The sequence below is a fragment of the Pleurodeles waltl genome, chromosome 4_2 (assembly GCF_031143425.1).
Source record: "Pleurodeles waltl isolate 20211129_DDA chromosome 4_2, aPleWal1.hap1.20221129, whole genome shotgun sequence".
Taxonomy (NCBI): Eukaryota; Metazoa; Chordata; class Amphibia; order Caudata; family Salamandridae; genus Pleurodeles; species Pleurodeles waltl.
Window position 1 is genome coordinate 777,238,731 of NC_090443.1, and position 19,996 is coordinate 777,258,726.

The following is a 19,996-nucleotide window of genomic DNA, read 5'->3' on the forward strand; positions in this document are numbered from 1 at the left end:
CAGCCTCCTACATTGGTTGTGCAGTGGTGGGATAAGTGCTTTGAGACTACTTACCACTCTTGTCATTGTACTTTTCATAAGAGAAAAATATACAAAACACGTTCAGTGTGTGTACACATAACTAAAACGTTTTGCATTTCCTCTTTTCACTCTTTTCTAAAGTGCTGAAAAGTACTTCTAAACTTTCAAAAAGTTCTTAAAAAGTTTAAAAAGTTTTTTTTTCTGTCTTTCTAAAAGCTCTAAAAACTTTTTCTCACTTTTTCTGTCACTTAAACTCTTTCTAAAATGTCTGGCACAGGCCAAAATGTTGATCTGTCCAAACTTGCATATGACCACCTTAGCTGGGCATATATTAATTTGTGCCATCACCGGCTAGGGCTTGGCAGAAGCTAGGTTTAGACTTCTTGGGTCCTCATCATGTGTTGCCACCCGACATGAGGTACTTTATAGTGATCATTGATCTCCTTTCAAGATGGGTTAAGGTAGAATTTGTGAGGTTTCCTACCAACCAAAGTGTTATCAATTGCTTACATTTATTTTTATTCGTGAGAGTTTTCTGGAACAAATTTTGACTGATAATGGTGTTCAGTTTGTTTCGATAGAAATGGTACAATTTCTAAACAAATGTGGCATCAAACATATTAGAACTCGATTGTACCATCCTCAAAGCAAAGGAATGGTGGAGCGGTTTAATCGGGTATTGGTGGATTGTGTCCAAGCTGCATGTAGAAGCAATGTGTAAGTGGATCAGGCCATTAAAGACCTGGTTTGGTCTTATCGTACGACACCACAAGTGGCCACTGGTAAAAGTCCATTTGAGCTCACGAGAGGTGGAGTTGCAGCTACTGAATTATGCTTGTTTTGGATGGTTAAATTGTTTCATGATGGATCTGATTTGAAAGAAACCTGGCAAATAACAGAAACTAATTGAAATAGAGTAGGACAAAGAAAGCTGAGTTGGATTTTTCTAAAATTATGTGTATAACACAACTATTTATCCAGGCTTTCAGCCAGGGTTCTTCATCCATTGGCGTGTTATTGTGTCATTCACATTTTTCCTTCACCCACTACTCCTAACCAACAGAACAAGACTTCAAGGACAAAGGAGTATTGGCTTGATGGGACGAGATTCCTAAGGAAGTAACTATGGAGGGCAAATTGCTTGAGGAATTAGGGTTGGAAACCATGACCGCCTCTACTGACCTGGAATCATCAAAATTACATCAGCTTTATCCTGCTGGATGTTTAAGTTCTGGGTGTCAGAGGAAAAAGGCGCAAAAGCATACACAAGACTCTGGTGCCCTTTTTAGCATGAGAGTGTCTAAACCCCAGCCTTCCCTCTACAGACACCTTGAGCAGTAGTTTGGGATGACTGCATTGTCCTTGAATAGCAAGAAATCTAGGAATGGAATACCGAATCTCTAGCAAATCAGTTTGAAGATCCTCTGAGAAATAGTGAGGTTCAGTTAAGAAGAAAGGGGTCTGCTCACATGATCCACCTGGACATATTCCTTCCCTCTGATGTGGTCCGCTGATAGACTAAGCTGGTGGTCTCTGCTTAAAGAACCATGTATGTCACTACCGCATTCAAAGACTTGGTGGTTATTATATACTATGGACACTAAGACTGTGTTGTCTGTGCTTCCTAAAATATCCCTCTGAAGCATTGAACTCTTAAATCTCAGGAGAGCTCAGAAGATTGCTGGTTGCTCCCTCCAGTTGGATGATATCTTCTGTTCCAAGATAGACCACTTATGCTGAAATGAGTCGTCTGGAACGATTGCTCCCCATCGGCAACATCACAAAATAAAATTATGAACTGGGTGGTGAAACCTTTCAAACGCTTACCCCAAGTCACAGATCTAGGTTTAATCCATCATTATTTTGCTCTCTACGTCACCCCAGTTTGTACCCAGTCTTACACAATTTAGTCTTGACCCTGCTACCCATGGGAGCAGTCTAGCTAAAAACTGCTGAGCTAGGTCCTTCCTGGACTAGAAACAAGCATCCAGGAACGGGTCTCGGGATATTACCCCTCATCAGCCAGGATAGCTTGAATCCAGTAGCACAGCGAGAAAGGGACCCATATCTGGTCATACCCTAGCCACATAGGGCACACATAGCAACATCACAAAACAAAATGATGTACAGTGTTGACATTTTTTAAACACTCACCCCCAGTCACAGATCTAGGTATACTCCATTGTTATTTTGCTCAGCACGTCACCCCAGTTTGGACCCAGCCATATGTAAATCAGCCTTGACCCTGCTCCCCATGGGAACAGGCCGGCCCAAACTGCCAAGCCAGTTCTTTCATGGACCGGAAACAAGCATCCAGGGACTGGTTTTGAGGTATCACCCCCCAGCCAGGATAGCTTGAATCCAGCGGCGCATTGGCCTCCAGCCTTTTGACAAAGCCAAAAGGCTGGAGGCCAGTGCCAGATCTATTGACTTTGCCAATGCTTATTACTTTGATGCACTGATGTCCGCTTCAAGCAAGTGATATAATAAATGAAGTTCATCAATTCATCGAACTGTGAGGGGTCTGGGCTAAGGGTATGACTCTTAAGAGTTGGGGCTTCCCTGGACAGATGACACAGACTCAAAGCATATGCTTTGGTGGGGCCCAGGAAGTGCTCTGCTATGGCTTTAATGCCTTCTATTCTAAATTTAACAACATGGTATACTAAACCAAAAGTCCCAAAAAAAGAGGATATGGATGTGATAGTTCAGGCAGCCAGGGAGGCATCATCTCCGCAGTTTGAAGCCTGTAACATCGCAGTATATCCTGATTACACTCGCGAAGTGCAGGAATGCTGCAAGACTTTCCTGGAAGTGAAAAAGCACCTCCTGATTATGGGTCCCCGCTACACGCTTCTTTATCCAACTAAACTATGAGTTACTGACACAGGAAAATCCCATTTCTTTGAGCGGCAGGAGGATGTTTGGTCTTGTTTGGACATGACAGGCGCCCCACGGGGACATCCCCAGGCTGAAGTGTAGGCCTTCCATGCCAGTGGTAAGAGGTGCAGCACCCGACGACACTACCATGGGAGAAAGATACAATCTGATACAGGCGGTTCGACCCATGTGGGGAATGCAAAGATGGCACAATGACTGCAACAGTCACAGACTAGCAGAAGGCATTGGAGACCCGCGAGGAGGTGTCCTTGGGGGATGAAGAGAAGTCCTACTCCCTGGCAGATACTGGGTATGTCATGCCAGAACCTGGAGCCTGAGAACTAGGCTGTCACCTCTGTAGACCATGACACCAGTGACACTGGATTAAAAGGAATGAATTACCATTGTGATAGAAAATCTGAATTTGTTAAGAGTGGCACTGAACAGGTTGCAACCTGTTTTACTGGGATTGTTCGGACTGCCCTCTGTTGTGGAGCTGGCGTTTGAATGCATAGCGTGGTACAAGAGATTGCTGATGAGGGATGTGTGAAGATTCTTGGCAGCCTCCTGACGTTAGAACAACACAGGAAGGGGTGCTGAGATTTATGGGAATAGTGGAGGGAAGAGTGCCTTTAGATACAGTGTACTGGCAGAGTTAATCATTGGATGTTAAAAAAGATCACTACTGTATTGCTTACATTGATGTTTCGGGGGGACTTCTATTGTTGGGAGGATTGGGGAGGATAGTCAAAGGGAGTAAAGTTGGATGGTGATGCTGCATGTCCTGGCACATCGGTTATTGTGGCCATGTACGTGGTGTGTAGTTAATGTTACTTGTCCTGGGTGGGGGAGGTGGGAAGTTATGTCAGAGTTTCTGGGTGTTTGGTTGTTTGGGATTATTGCCATCTTCACATGCAGGAGGGCATGCAGACTGGCTAATTAATGACTGACCTAAATGTTTATCCTGAGCAAGTCTAGACTCCTTTCTTGGAATGTGCAGGTACTGGGCTCTTTTCAAAAGCGATATAGGGTGCTATCCCTCCTCAAACAGCATGGGTTTGGTAGCTAAAGAAAACTGGCAAAGAAATGGAGGGGTCAGGTATACTACGCCAACTACTCATGTTCTCCCATGGGGTGATGGTGTGGTTTGCCTCGGGTGTCCCGTTTGCATTGACATTTATGACGATGGGTGTGGAGGGGCACTACCGCTGCTGCAGGGCATACTGGATGGGGTGGACGTGGTTTTTGTAAACTCATATGGGCCGAATGTAGATAATTAGCCCTTTTATATCACAGTTAGGGATGTTGTGTCCCCTGCAGCCGATGCTGGTCAGTTCTGGGCCTGGCGTTGCTGATGGCCACCCTCCTTGGCAGAACATTAAGCTGAGGATGACATCCAAGCTGAGGGAAGTTATGACAATATTAGGGCTATGTGATGTTTGGAGGGAATTCCACTCAAAGAAGCATAATACACTTGTTACTCTCTGACAGTCTCTTATTGACTACACTTGGCCCCCAAGATACACAATGTGTCCCACCTGTCCCACTAACTATCTGACCATGCTCTGTAACTTGCCTGTTTGATTGTGGGGTGGTCCCCAGTCCCCATACACATGACGGTTGTCTTTGAAGATGCTGTAGACATTCTGGGCAGAGAGGTCTTGACGGGCTCCCTGAAGGATTATTTTGAGATCAACTGGGCTAATACTGAGAGCAGCACAATGAAGGCTGTGTTGAGGGGAAGATGTGTGCGTCTCTCTTGTGGGGTGTGCTGAGCACTGCACTCAGAGCTTCTTGGGAGCGGAGGAGTTGGCTGAGGTGCAGAGACTTCCCCATATGATGTGTGAGGGCGCTGCGGGAAGCCACACTGAAGTGTCAGGTGGCATCATTGAGGGACCAGCCTGAGCATTATACTCTGAAGTCCTATTACCAACTGCTATATTGGGAGGGGGACAGCTCTTCGCGGCTCCTGACATGGATCCTTCGTCAAGAGATTCCACGGTCTCCTATGTTACACGTTAGGACCCCCCCCCAGGGGGAGACGCCCACTGCACAACATAATACATACTCTCAAGGAACATCTAGAACAGGTATACACTTGTTCGCACAACCCAGATCCGAAGCACATTACCGACTTCCTTGCAAGCTTGCTGCTCCCATGGGTGGGGGAGGTTGCGGCACAGGTGATGGATGTCAATCTCATGCTAGAAAAGGGTAGGTTGGAGCTTGCATGCCTCCTGGAGGGGGGGAAATGCCTGGGAGTGACGGCTTTACGGCTGAGTTTTATAAGGCCATCACTCCAGAGGTTGCCCGAACACTGCTTGAGATATACCTAGAGGCCAGGGAACAGGGTGTTTTTGCCCCCGTCCATGTGAAACGGCTGCATTAGTATGGTTCTAAAGCCCGGAGCAGCAGAATCTAATCCATCTGCCTCTCGCCCGCTCACAATGATCAACACGGCACAAATATTCTCTGTAATGTCCTTGGTCTCTGGCTGCGGCTGGTGAGCTCCCGTCTGATACACCCGGAGCAGTGCAGGTTTATACTGTTGTGAAATCCAATTATGAATCTGAGATGACTGATGGATGTCATGCACAAGGTCAAGGACAGGTGAGAGGAAATGGCGGTGGTCTCTCTTGACATTGTCAAGGCCTTTGATACAATGGATAGGCACTATCTAATGTGTGTAGTGGAAGCAAATGGATTGGGGCCACAGTTTGAGTCATGTGTACGTCTGTTGTACACTGTACCAACAGCCAGGGTTAAGGTTGGATGTCTGTGCTCAGGCTCATGGGTGGTTGTTAGGGGCATGTGACACGGCTGCCCGCTCTGGCCCCTACATTGTGCAATTGCAGTAGCACCACTGGCAATCCAAATTTGGCAGGAAATGTCAGAGTGGGGTTCTTGAGTGGGGGATGTCACCCATTTGGTGTCCCTTTATGCTAACGACATTCTCTTCTATCTTACTGCTCCAAAAGAGTCCTTACCTTTTGCTTTTATGGTACCTGGACAGCTTTGGGGAACATACTGGTCTACGGATCAACCAGCACAAATCTCAGCTATTCTCCTTGGGGCTGATGGTACTTGGAGATCATGGTGGCATGCACGGAACAGCAGCAGAAGTGATATAACATAGACAGAATTGCGGAGGGCCTGAGCACCTCGGTAGAATTCTGGAACACCTTGCCGCTGTCTCTGATTGGATGAGTAGCTGTGGCAATGATGGTTTCCTTGCCACAATGCCTGTACACTTTGCAGCATTCGTTTGACACCCTTCCTCGATCGATCTTTAGACATTTGAATTCCCTACTCACTACTTTTATATGAGCAGGAGACAGAAGCAGGGTTAATTCTTATACCTGTCCATAACAGAGGGTAGGCTTGCAGTCCCGAACATGGAATTGTATTATTTGGCCTTCCAGCTCCTGCATGTAGCCCACTTGCATTTGGAGGGGGAGAATTGGGTAGAAGACCCTGCTTGCAGATGAGACACATGGCACTACTTTGCAACAATTGTTGCACTCCGGCGGGTGGGACCAGACTTCAGTCTAGTACCTCATTGAACATACAGCATTATTATGGAAGTGTACCATGATGTGGTACTAAGGAGGGCTCATTTTGCCCAAGAGTTTAGCTTTCCGTAATCTTGCAGAGTCAATGGATGTCACAACATGGCAAGAAGGTGGCTGAGAGACCCTCGGTAACCTCTACCCTAGCGAAGATCTCATCTTTTTTTGAGGCAGTCCGAGAGGCTTTCGATATGGGGAATGGCCAGTTCCTAATGCACACACCAGTATACCTACCATAGTCCGAAAGCTGTGACCCACGTATCTGACTGCCCCACCTTCGCTGCTGTTCCGGGCACTGTTGGAGTTCGGGGGGAGCTTGGCAGCTTGTTTCACATCTCTAGAAAGCAATGCTTCCCGATAAACACTGGACCCCCTTCCTGGCTAGGGTTGCGTGGGAGGAGGAACTGGGGTACCACTTGAGGATGCACAGGGGAGCCGGGTATGCTCCCTGGTCAGGACAGTGTCCTGTAATGCACGATTTAGGTTAGCGCTTTTCAAATAATTCCACCCTACATATATTACCCCTGTATTGTTACATAGGATAGACCCCACTAGGATGAATGGATGCCATTGATGCCCAGCACAAGAGGCATCATTTTTGCACCTTCATGGAACTGCCCACCAGTCAGCGTATTCTGGGACACTGTGGTACAGCCCCTAGTGCTGGTCTGGGGTACACTTATAGAAGAAGACCCGATTGTTTGCCTGTTGGGTGACATCAAGAAGCATAAAGGCAGGAAGATGGAATTTAAACTCTTTTTACTACTATTACTATTAACAAAATAGAGGGTCGAAATCTTAAGGAATGGGCAGATAGGTGCTAATGTGGATGGCTGGGTAAGAGACGTGAGTGGGTGGTGTCTAAGGAATTCCGCCTTCACAAATGTAGGTAAGATGACAAGGTAGCAAGAAGATCTGCAGATATGGGAGGCAGTACTGACCACGTTTGAAGGTGGTGAGGGAGGGACAGGGAATGAATCTTATGAGGATGAGGAATGAGTAATCATTACAATGGGGATTATGCCATCTACGGCACAAGGAGGGGAAAGTTGGGATACAGTTACATGTTATACCTAACGTAATGGTCCACGATCTGTAAAACATTTTCAATACTACATTTCACTTGTTTTTCTGATGGCTGTAATTTTTTCCCAATGGTTCATTGTATTGCTACTGTTTGTGGTGAAAAACAATAATAAAGTCTTTAAAAAAAACCTTGTTAATTCTCCACCAGCTGGAAGGTGACAAAGGTACTCCTAATGTATATTTCGGTTTCTGACTTACTATCAGTCCAGACTCATTGATATATTTATATTGTCACGTTAGATCTTGCAACTCGTGATCAAACCTTTTGAAAAACAAGATGTTTCGTATCACTGTTTCTCCTCCTTTCTTTACTGACACTATTGTGCCTCTGATTCTCACCATTCTCCATGGGGAAAGTTCGAAAGGAAGACGAAATTTGCTAGCAAGGTGACGATCCTCACTATTACACACTGCGCCTCAGAAATTGAGTTGCATTAGGCACGTCGGTAGGTGCTGTATCACTCCATCCTTCTCTTCCTGCAGACCATGACTGTGCCGTCATCCAGATGGGAAAAGTCCATAATAGGTGGTGTGGAAGCACTTCACCTACTATTGGACTCAGGCGCATCTGATTCGACATATGTAGATATTAATTCAGAAACACATAAATGTCCCATCATAATTTTATCTAGAGGCATGAGCAATTCAAATGGGCTTAGTTATTTATTGACTTCTGAAGCATTCAGTTTCACCATTGGCTTAAGGATATTTAGGTGTTATTTTAAGATGTTTGATGTGGAAATATATTAAGTATTCTGCAAGCGCCTGACTCTGAAATGCACATCTGATGTCTGTATTCTGTTCTTTAACGATCCAAAGTGTTTACATTTTCCTCTCCCCCTCCTCCCATGTGGCTATAAAGGATTCCATAGTGGGAATCAAGACACCAATGCAGCATACTTTGGGAGCCTAATAACCCCACCTTGCATGCATGAGTGTGTTGCATGGTATGAGTGACTGAAAACAATCACCAGGGCAACGTGGTGTGTGTTCTGATGAAAGCCATGGACCCAAGTGGCCTCTAGTTTATGGGCTGAAATATGTTGATTTATAGGGTACACGGATCCATATATTCTTACCCCGTGTAACAAATCCTTAAACCATACCCACAAAACTGCAAATAACGGGTTACCTTGTTTTTTTTGTAGTATTTTTATTATCTGTATTAAGACCCCCAGCTAGAAAAATATTCAAAATACTCCCTGGAATATGGTCGAGCCCATCCTGGATTTTAGGAACTAGGATGAGGCCCGATGATGAAGAAGGCCGCTACTAGAGTGAGTGAGAGTCTAACACAGAAAAAATAATTTCTTTTTTTCTTTGCCAGCAGCGTGCTTTAATAGAAGTTGATTCTTTTCCTTTTCAACTTCTGTCACTGGAGTAAGGCCTATAGGGTCACTCAGTTAATGTTTCAGCTGCTGTGTGCTTATCTCACGCTTGACCTACATTGTTTGGTATGTAGTTCTATGCAGCAGATGTGTAGTGCCATACATGAAGGATGTCGTGCTGTGCATAGATGTATATAGATGTGCCTATGAGTGGTACAATATATGAAGGATACAGTGCTGTGCAATGCATGCATGTTAAATGTATGTATTGACATGCATGTTAAATGTATGTACTGAATGGATCAGACACTTGCCTTGCAAGGAGTTGCCACTGAGAGCGTTCCGTCACTTTTGTGGCTTGACCACGTGTGAAGGCTCTGCGCCTGCTCAGTGCAGCCCGCCAAGACCTTGTGCAGCGAATCTTAAATGATTCAGCTGCTACCACTCCAAATACCCACAGATAGGGCGCACTGAGGAACTCTGGACACTCCAAGCCTTCAGGTGCGGGCAAGACTGATTTCAGGCCAGTCAGCCCAGGGGAACTAACTTGCTAGCTAGCTCTGCAGCACTGGAACACTTTTGAGTTCAGAGTGGACTCTTGAGATTCGACTACCATGAGGCTTGCAGTGGATGTTGCTCATAGTGAATGGGGAATACCCACTATTGCTAGGAGCAATGAGGGAGTAGGACCCAGTGGACCTCCTAAAGAAACACTAAGGGGGTGATTCTGACCCCGGCGGTACAAGACTGCCGGGGCCAGGGTCGGCGGGAGCACCGCCGACAGGCCGGCGGTGCCCCGCAGGGCATTCTGACCGCGGCGGTTCAGCCGCGGCCAGAAAGGGTAAACCGGCGGTCTCCCGCCAGTTTACCGCTGCCCTTAGAATCCCCCATGGCGGCGCAGCTTGCTGCGCCGCCATGGGGGATTCTGACACCCCCTACCGCCATCCTGTTCCTGGCGGTTCGCCTGCCAGGAACAGGATGGCGGTAGGGGGTGCTGCGGGGCCCCTGGGGGCCCCTGCCGTGCCCATGCCAATGGCATGGGCACGGCAGGGGCCCCCGTAAGAGGGCCCCACAAAGTATTTCAGTGTCTGCCTAGCAGACACTGAAATACGCGACGGGTGCAACTGCACCCGTCGCACCTTCCCACTCCGCCGGCTCAATTCTGAGCCGGCATCCTAGTGGGAAGGTTGATTTGCCCTGGGCTGGCGGGCGGCCTTTTGGCGGCCACCCGCCAGCCCAGGGCAAATGTCAGAATCACCGCAGCGGTCTTTCGACCGCGGTGCGGTGTTCTGACGGCGGTACCTTGGCGGACGGCCTCCTCCGTCCGCCAAGGTTAGAATTAGGGCCTAAGTCCCTGACCTCAGGGGGACTGTGTAGTTTTTTGTGAATGTCATATTTTTCCTTTGTGTTGATAGTGGTAGAAATAAAATACTTCTCTTTTTTTTTCATAAAAGTGAGTATTTGGCTGGGCAATGATTTAAGGCTGCTGCTGTATTCATTTTAAGTTGTAAACCCTTTGGGGCCCTTGGACTGCTCAGATCATGCTATTCCTCAGAGAGAAAGGGGTGCTTGGCTCAGTTGCTCAGAATCCATAGTAGGACGAGTCCTGGGACCTATGGAGTAAAAGGCCTCAACTCCCACGGTTGGGCCCAGTAACCCTAGCTTGCCTCATGGCCCTCTAAAAAGGATTCTGACAGTGGCAACAGCTTTAACAATGACCCATGGGACAATTGAATCAAAGTCTTGTGATCGGTGCTGACCTGGAAAAAATGTCTGTACAAATATAAATGTAAGCTTGGCACTCCCATTGAATTGCATTTGCTGCCTTCTCAATGTGTCAGTATGTCTACTCAGTGAATGCCTGTGCTCTGGTTACATACACAATTGATTCCCACTCTCTAAATGGTTTCTTTTGGAATAGAACTATTCCTACCCTGTAGGACTAACCTCCACCGCTAGCTCAGGGTCTTTGGATGGATCAAAGTATCTGAGTGTTGTCTCAGGTGATAGTGCATCCTTTGTTGCCTCAAAACACATTCCACTGTTTGTTAGCCAAGTCAATTTTCTTAGGGTACTAGTGAGTTATGTTAAATTGTTGATGAACCTCCTCCAGTATGTAACCATTCAGAGGAAGCTTCTGACCTCAGATACTGATGTCGGCGATGGTCCTGACTTGATATCCTAACTTTTGATGGATCTGAGCTACACCTTCAGCTGAGAAATAAACTCAAAGAAACTGATGCAAGGCTTTAGGAACTCACAGAACGTGAGTATCAGTCTGTAGTAATTCAGTTTCTCTAGGGTGGCCCAAAGCTTAGTATTATGGTCCTTGTGTGACTTTCCATGCACAAGAATATTGTAAGTCATGTTTAATGAAGTCATCTTTGTGGTGAATGTGCAACATAGTCGAGGTAGTGATATGTTTCCAAAACAAATAATGGAACGTTTGTAAGCCTAGGTGTTTGAGATAGTTGTAGGCCATCGTAATGTGACTTAAACATGATAATACATGAAGCTTCAGAGTCAATGAGAGCAGATATTGGCTGGCCGTTGATGTGTATTTGGCATTTTGGTTGAGATTGACAGTGGATTCTGCCTTGTTCAATGGCTAACTTTGCATGTACTACTCCTTTTCCCATGTCATGGTCGTCAATGCAGATGGTTCTGGTGGAGCTAGTGTAACAACAGTCACTGTTTTAAGGGGTGCTAATTTGAGCTGGTGAGTGGAGCGACTGATTATGGCCAAATGGCTCAGCTCACTGCAAGCGGAAATTATTATTATTATTTTTTTTTAACTGAACACTTGCTGAGGTGTAGTAGCACAACTCCACAGTACCCACACCAACTGAGGGTTAGTGTGCTTTGTGTCAATGTAGGTTGAGGGGTGCCTTTTGTGATCTGAATGATAGGTTCTGACTTGATTTGAGTACACAGGACCACCTTGCTGTGAGATGCTATTGAGTTGAAGAGTTCTATAGATTTGTAGAGTATTAAAATGACTAGCAACGTCTTCACCAGCTCTCTTAGGATCTTTCACTGTAGCTTTCCTGACCCGCAGCCTGGATGAATTAATCTCTGATTCCTTAATTCTTATCTTGAAGAGAGCATATGCTAGCAAGTTATTTTACCTTTGTGTAGGATGCGTCAACTGATTCTTCAGCGATTTGCTTCTTTTGACATGACAGGGCCCTTTCGTAGTCGGGTTTGCTAACAGGGTGAAATATGCATAGTGTGCGGCTCTGGCAGTGGCAAAGGTGAATGGTGGCCCAGGTTCTGTGAGCGTGCAGAATAGCTTGGAAATACCCTCCTTTGCAAGATGGAGAAGCATTGGTCTTTTCTGTCCCAGACAACCTCTTTGGTTGAAATTGCATTTCTAAGTATTTAACCGAGCGCTGCTTTTTGGGTATGCTGGAAAGATAGTGTTTCAGCAATCTTGAATGATCCAGTAGATGGAATGGGCAAAACCTTAATAAGTCAGTGGGTAGCTCTTGAGCGAACGGGGCACACCTTGAGGTGCTGAGTGCAGTTGTGAGGACAGAGCCGCTGTGGTGAGAACCTGTGCCAGAATTGTGGGTGTAGCAGGCCCTGTGGGAGCCTACTACTAACTGCTATTGACCTTCAAAGGATGATGCAAAACTCTTTAAATAAGGAATCCCTGATGCACTGCAGACCAGATATGAACCAGAGTTTTGTAGTGAGGCAAGCTTTGTTTTGCAAACAGGGCAGTAAAGTTAAGGAGTGCCAGTCAACTCAGGTGCAGGCACTTCAATCAGCGTGTAGGCTCTGGCTTACCTTACTGGTGTCACCTGGTGGGTGAAACCCTGTGCAGGGAGTAAACCATCAAATCAGACACCCTCTAGTGGTGCAAGGACAAGCAGCAGTCTCCCTCTTCATGTGAGTGCTCGGCAGCCTCAGAGGAGTGGCAGCCAGCACGCCATGTAGGAGGTGCACAGCAAGTGAGTGGGTTTGCAGGCAAAGAACAACCTTTGTAGCCATTGAAAACTTGGGGCTTCAAGCTCCGTCAACAAATAAGGATGACATGGTATGTAGACTTTAGTGGGTCCCTGTAACTGCTGTGGAACATGCTTCCCTGCTTTTCTTCTAAATGTGACATCATGGATCACTAAACTAAAAGTCCTAGAAAGAAGGGGTGAGTATAACAAACTCTGTGCATTCAAGATCTACACTTCAGGGTCATGAGTTAAGGTGCTGGGCTCATTATTAGGAAGTGGGGCTAAAATGCATGATTTCCATTGCGCTCTATGATGCCTTTGCTAAACCCGAAGGGCCTTTATAGAAGTTCTCTACCCATCAGGATTACTGCAGTGCAGTAAATCTAGTTATCTCAGACAGTGGATCTTAACCTTCTGACTTCTCTGGACCCCCACCTAATCATTATTGGAATCTGGGGATCCCCACACTGAATCAGTATCGGAATTCGGTGACACACACTTTACTAGGTAACGTTGATGATGAACTGCAAAACAATACACAAAAATACATACACAAGCATTTATCATACAAATACATAATTAAATATTTAATTTAATTCACAAATATAAAAACATCAACATTTTAATATTTAATTGGAAAGTTAAAGCTTCTCTAAATGCAAATGAAGTCCGCAGGAAAACTAAATTCGCCTAATTTTGTTTTTCAAAACATCCCTCTTTCTTGTTTTCTATATGTTGGTACTTTGAAATTACTGGTTAAAGTCCGTGATAAAATGGAGGAATTATTGTAGGAACCGTGTGCAGTATGCCTGGTTACCTTTTTATTTACTCATTTAAGAGCAGCGTCAGGACACAACTTTTAAAGCCTCACTGGGGATTACACAGTAGCCACCATATCGTTTGTTTCAGAGCATTGTGGAAGTACTGGGTCAGTTGAAGGTGCACATGGAATGAGTCTCATAGAGGATTGCCCTTTCATACTTGCTGGTACTCCCAATTTAGGAGTAAGAAACGTAATTAAGTGTTTTAAGTAAAACACATGAATTAAGATTTTTTTCTCTTAAAACATCCCCCCCTGCAGTGTAGTTTAATGCGGTAAATTACATTCTCTTGTTGTTTTTTCTAAATAGCACTCTTTTGTTTTCCCACAGGTTGGCATGTATGACCTTCTTTTTTCACTTCCTCTGTAGAACAGGATTCTGCGCCCTACCCAGATGCCTGCTACCTACCACTCTGTATACGTTAATTATTAAAAAATAAATGGAAAGAAAATATAGGGCTGAGATTCCTCATTTTCCTTCCTTCCCCACTCACCAGTACTGAAAGGGCTATTTTTACATCAGAAAAGTTTCTGTGCAGTAGTCGGTTACCAGCCTCTAGCAAGTTAATAAATAATGTGTTTATCACTGCATTTGTTTTCCTAGCCATGCTGGACTTCAAAAAGGGAAGGGGGCTAGGAGAGTTTGGGCAAACATATTTAAAATGCGCACCGAGTTAAATGCCTTTCATAAATATTGCTGAGTTGGCTAGCTGAAGCATAACAGCAGTGTGCCAGCTGGTAGGAAGCAACCACATCAGCCACAAGTTGGCAGATAAAATGTATACCTCTATTCAAAAGATGAAATTAAAATGTACTGCATTGGATCATTGAAGGTACTGCTTAGTGTTATCGTCCAGGTATATTCATGAAGAGCTATTCAAATGGGAGTGGGGCCTGCAGTAAGACCTTAATATCCAGAAATCGTCAATGTTATTTAAATCTCATAAACACAGTTGATGTTTTGATTTCTTTTCTAGATATGAACCTCTGTTGAAATCAGTGGAGCTTTTAAGATTGCCAAGTGTGTGACTATGAGACCTAAAACTCAATCAGCTTCACTTGACCTCATTGGCAAAATCAGGTTGATATTAAGTTAGGCATGCTTGGTTAAGCCAGGATATATGCCATAGACTAATAAAATTGTTAGACTTCCTGTGTGTAAGGTGAACAGCAACTGATTACTGATGAGCACATGCAGCTTGGTATTAATAAGTAGTCAAATGATGGGAAAATTTTACTCTGTCCTTTAAGTGTGTTAAATAATATTACAATTAATAAATTACAATTAATAAAGTATATACAAATAAAGAAGCAAAATTGAACATTTGAAAACTTTGTCTATATCTGATTTTGAAATAAATCAAAAATTTCAATATTTGAGCATTTGTTTGTTGTATACATGTTTTTGTATTGTTATGTATAGTTTTGAGATTCAAATCATAGAAATTGCTTAATGCAGGGGTCCCGGCTTCCAATAATGACTAAGCGGGTGTCCCTGTATTCCAATAATGATAGACCAGTGGTCCGAAGAAGTCAAAAGGTTAAGAACAGCAGTCTCAGATTATTGTAGTGAGGCAGTGGCACTTGAAAGCACAGTTACACATAATATTCACACACTTAGGGCTTCATTGCGAGTGTGGCGGTCTTCAGACTGCCACACTCGCAGTGGCGGTCAGGGCCACCACTGTTGCGGTGCTCCTACCACCACATTACAAGTTTCTGCCAGAACCGCCACGATCTATGATCCCGGCGGCCTGGTGGTGGCGGAGATCGTAATCTGCCAGGGCAGCGCTGCCCTGTGGATTACGACCTTGTTCTCCGCCAGCCTTAGGTGCCGGACACCTCGGGGGGGGGGCCTGCACTGCCCATTCACTTAGCATGGGCAGTGCAGGGCCCCCCTGCCCTGCAACATCGCAATGTTCACTGTCTGCTATGCTATGCAGACAGTGAACATTGTGACCGTGCTTGTGCACCCTGCGGGCTACAGCATTGCCGCTGGCTTTTACGAGCCAGAGACAATGCTGCAGCCTGTTTCCTGCTAGGTTGGTGGGCAGAAACTGAGGTTTCCATCCGACGACCTAGCGGGAAACTGTTAATAACTTCCACGGCGTGGTCGCCACATAGGCAGTGGCTGCCCTGTAGGGAGTTTTGCGGTCCCATCCGCCAAACTCTTAATTAGGCCCTTCGTTATGTTACACTATTCTACCTATGAGCAAGTGAACAGTTAGATGTATTACAAGTTAGCTCAAGAAAATACAGGTGCACAAGAAGACCTGGCAATCTGCACCTTCTTTAGACATTTTAAAGGGGCCAAATATTTTTAATATCACTACTCCAGATCCAGCTCAAAACATTTAGCAAATTTTAACTTTAACTAGTTAATTCTAGCCAGTAGTTCTGGATGGTACTTATGAACTAGTTCTGAACAGATGAGCTGTTTATGACATAACGCCCAGTAGTCTGAGGGTTCTGTGAGTAGCCTGGGAATTTCTGAATGGGATGACAGCACCCCCAAAAATAAAATGTATGTTGTTAGGCATTGTTTGTGAATCTGCTGGGTCTTTGCAGCAAAAATAAATTATTAAAGGGAAAAAAATGAAAAAAAGGCCTTAGCCCACAAGTGCATGGCAATGAAAAAGGACTATTTTTCTTTGTGGGTGACAATATTTTGCTTGGACATAATTGCGTCACTGTTACAGAGGGAATCCTTGAGGTGGGCTGAACATTTGTCCCTTGCGATATGCTGTGGTGGGCGGAACAAAAATGTAAATGGGGCAGCAGACCAATAGACGAAGTAGACAGGATGAAAGTCCCTATAACAAAGTATATATTGTGTATAAATCTTTTTCCTAAAATCAAATGGCTTTGGTTAATGTCAGACCTAAAAGTACATTCTGAGCAGGCACAAGTTCAGCAAAGGGAACATTGTTAATGGTTATTTTAGTGAGATATGAACAATCGAAGTGGGGAGAGACTGCCTCCCTTACCCCTCAAAACAGCACATTTTCTTGTGCAGTAGAGGTCCTAATGGTGATGACCACTGTCTCCAGCAAAGCATGAAGAACTACAAACTCTCCAGACACCTGACATCTGATAGCCAGCACTTCTTTGTCAACCTGGATGTTGACCCAGAAAAAGCGACAGACAATTGTCTACCAAGCCCCCTTGCTTTGAAAAGATCTTTCCTAAATAAAACCTGCTGCTTATCAGTTACAGTGCTAAGCACCTTGCATGTGTTGATCCAATCAGGTTTAATCTATGCTATGTAGACCATATTGATAAATAACAGTACATTTATCAAAATAGGCCAGACCCACAGGTAACACATGCCAGGATATACGTCATTAGTGGAGATGTGTGTGCTTCACTGTAACATCATATGAAATTAGTAGAGATTGCCAAAACCAAATCAGCAACATCTCACACAAGTGTTACACTGTAGTAAACTGGCTAGTTATCATCTGGCTAGTTTAATGTGTCGTGCTTGATTCATCTCCATACCAAAACCCGAGCACTGGCCACCAATGCCTCGTGCTTTTGCATCTGGACAGTGGTAAGTCCTGCCCCATGGTCTCCCACACTCCAATTTGGCATCCCTTCAGGGCATTCTCCAAATTGCACCAGGCCTCACCCAGAACCTGAAGAAATACGATCACATCAACCCCATCCTGATGGAACTCCATTGGCTCCACTTGATGACCCACACCGTCTTCAAAACTAGCTTCATCTTTTATGAAGCCATCACAACCAGCACCCCCACTTGTCTTGTGGACAAGTATACATTCTCTGGTGATTTCCAGTGTCATATGTTTCCAGCATACTTGCCCAATCAACCACAAGCAAAGCAGAAGTGTTTCTTCTTTCTCCTAAGTACACATATGCAAAACACAGTTTTGCTGTAAATATCATGCACATCACTGTAATTTGCTAAAATATTTTAAGGGTTGCCTCTTACAGTTAATAACATGGCGGAACCTGAAATGAACTATCTTATTACACATGTTCGATAATTTTTTTCAAGTCCCTCTTTGTTTTAGTTTTTTAAAATATACACACTACTGATTACTCATAGATCAAAGGTGTCATCTACAAGGGGTGTTTTATTAAGGGAACAATATAAACAACGTTGAATTATTCCTGTTTCTGTTCTTTATTTTCTTGACAGATGTGACAGAAGCATTTACTGAATAATCATGAAGGAGCCAGCAAAAGGCAAGTACTTGGTGCCTTCCTCTAAGGCAATGGTACTGGAGCACGGACAGACACTCAGTAAGAGCCCTGGTGAAGAGGACCTGCAAGATGTTTTGCTAGTCCAGTTGAGCAAATTATCTTTGAGGGATGTGGAGTATCTGCAGTATTGCACAACTCTTAAAATCTGCATCTTGGCCAACAACTACATTACAAGCATGGAACCATTGCTTGCTTGTACTCAGTTAATCAAACTGGATCTTCATGGAAACCAGGTAAAAGTCCTGTGAGGAATCAACACTTGTGTCATGTGCTAATGTGTATTAAACTCCATGCTGAATCATGGACTGTATTGGACATGGCCCTGTCCTTGTGTGGGATTCATCAGTCCCAAACAGTATGTAATCAATAAAGACTTAAGAGCAGGGCCCCAATTTTGTTTCTAGGGGTCTACTGCTGAGTACAGTGTATGCTGAATGCTGGGGCTGCCAGATACCTTTACAAGTCTGAAATCTACCTCAAGCCTCTTTTTACCATCACCATTAGCTCACTGTTGCAGGTTCTTTTTCATCGCCCCTTTCTCGCCAGGTCACTGTTTTCTTATGTTTCTCTTCTTCCTTTGTTCTTCATTTGCTCCCTTTATCTTTCATGCTTTACATCAAACTCGGAAGAAAGTCCTGTCCCAAATAATTAGTGCTGGTGCTAAGGACTGGCAACCACAGTGTAGCTAACTGTGCTTCGTTGGATACGTCCCCCACTTTTTGCCCCCGTTTGGACTGCTAGATGCTGTTGTTTTTTACTTTGGCAGGTTCGTCCCCTGACGTTTTGCCTCGTTTCTCCTATTTTTTCTGACCTCTCGCTATTGGCTCTAGGACTCTGAGCACTTTATCACTGCTGACCATTTCTAAAGTGCAGGTGCTCTCCCTTCTAAAGTTGGTATGATTGGATTATATCTAATTGGTATATTTTATTTACCTGTAAGTCCCTGGTACAGGCATTTGTAAAGGCTGTGCCCTGGCTTCACACAAAAGGGTCGTTTACCCCCAACTGATGTTTGGAGCCTGTGCTGGAGGAGAGAGGGGGCACTCCCAGAACCAGTTGTAACTGGTTGGAATCTCCTCTCCCCTTCTTTGTAAAGACAGTGTAAAACTGAGTATAAGCACAGGGGACTTTTCCCCACAATTTGGTGACATTTTGGAACTGGACACAGAATGCTGCTGGAGAGACTCACCAAGACCTGCCATGGGCTGCTGCTGCTGTGCTGACCTGTGACCTGCCTGGTCATGAGGAGGAACTGCCAACTGCCTGCATCCACCTTGTGCTGGCGTGCTGTGGGCCCTGTCACCCTGTGTTTCCTTTGTACTGTTGTCTCCCAGAAGCTGAGTGCTGTGGCCCCTCACCTCTGCAACCTTTTTATTTTTAGTGCATCAGGTGCACTTGCCGTAGAAGGGTGCAGTGCCTGGAGAGCACTTCACTGATGCCCCCAGCGCTTTGAGAGTGCTCTGTTTAATTTTCTCAAGGCGCTTTGTGAGCGCTTTTCTGTGGATTCTCCTCCCGCTTTTGAAAGCGCTCTGCTGCCATTAAAAAACACTGCCAGCACCTGGGCTCATTGAATTGCTGCAGCGCACATGAGCGTGTAGTTGCCAAGGGATTAACTGCCGCGATCCGGCTTTGTTTTGTCAGTGTGCAGACGTGTTGGTGGCACTGGTACCCCCGAGGAACCACTGGAATTGAGAAAGGAGCGAGCGCGCTCCTACCCTCCCTACAGGACGAAGCACACTCCGAAGAGTGCCCCTAGGGCACAAGCATGCACCTGCTTTGGTGCCCGCTCACCGCTGCGGCCCTTGTAGGAAGTTGGCTCTGTATGCACTATTTCAAAGTAAGGAATAGTATGCACAGAGTCCAAGGGTTCCCCTTAGAGGTAAGATAGTGGCAAAAAGAGATAATACTAATGCTCTATTTTGTGGTAGTGTGGTCGAGCAGTAGGCTTATCAAAGGAGTAGTGTTAAGCATTTGTTGTACATACACACAGGCAATAAATGAGGAACACACACTCAGAGACAAATCCAGCCAATAGGTTTTGTTATAGAAAAATATCTTTTCTTAGTTTATTTTAAGAACCACAGGTTCAAATTCTACATGTAATATCTC

The 19,996-nt window shown here is 45.0% G+C and overlaps 1 protein-coding gene across 1 annotated transcript in view; it reads left to right on the top strand.

Annotated features, from left to right (window-relative positions):
* The window catches only part of LRRIQ3 (leucine rich repeats and IQ motif containing 3), a 252,627-nt gene that overhangs the window by 7,743 nt on the left and 224,888 nt on the right, over positions 1–19,996 (top strand). The window contains exon 2 of the mRNA XM_069232440.1: positions 17,823–18,120. Within this exon, the coding sequence (XP_069088541.1) occupies positions 17,851–18,120 (270 nt within the window). The 5' untranslated portion in view covers positions 17,823–17,850. The remainder of the gene's footprint in view (positions 1–17,822; positions 18,121–19,996) is intronic.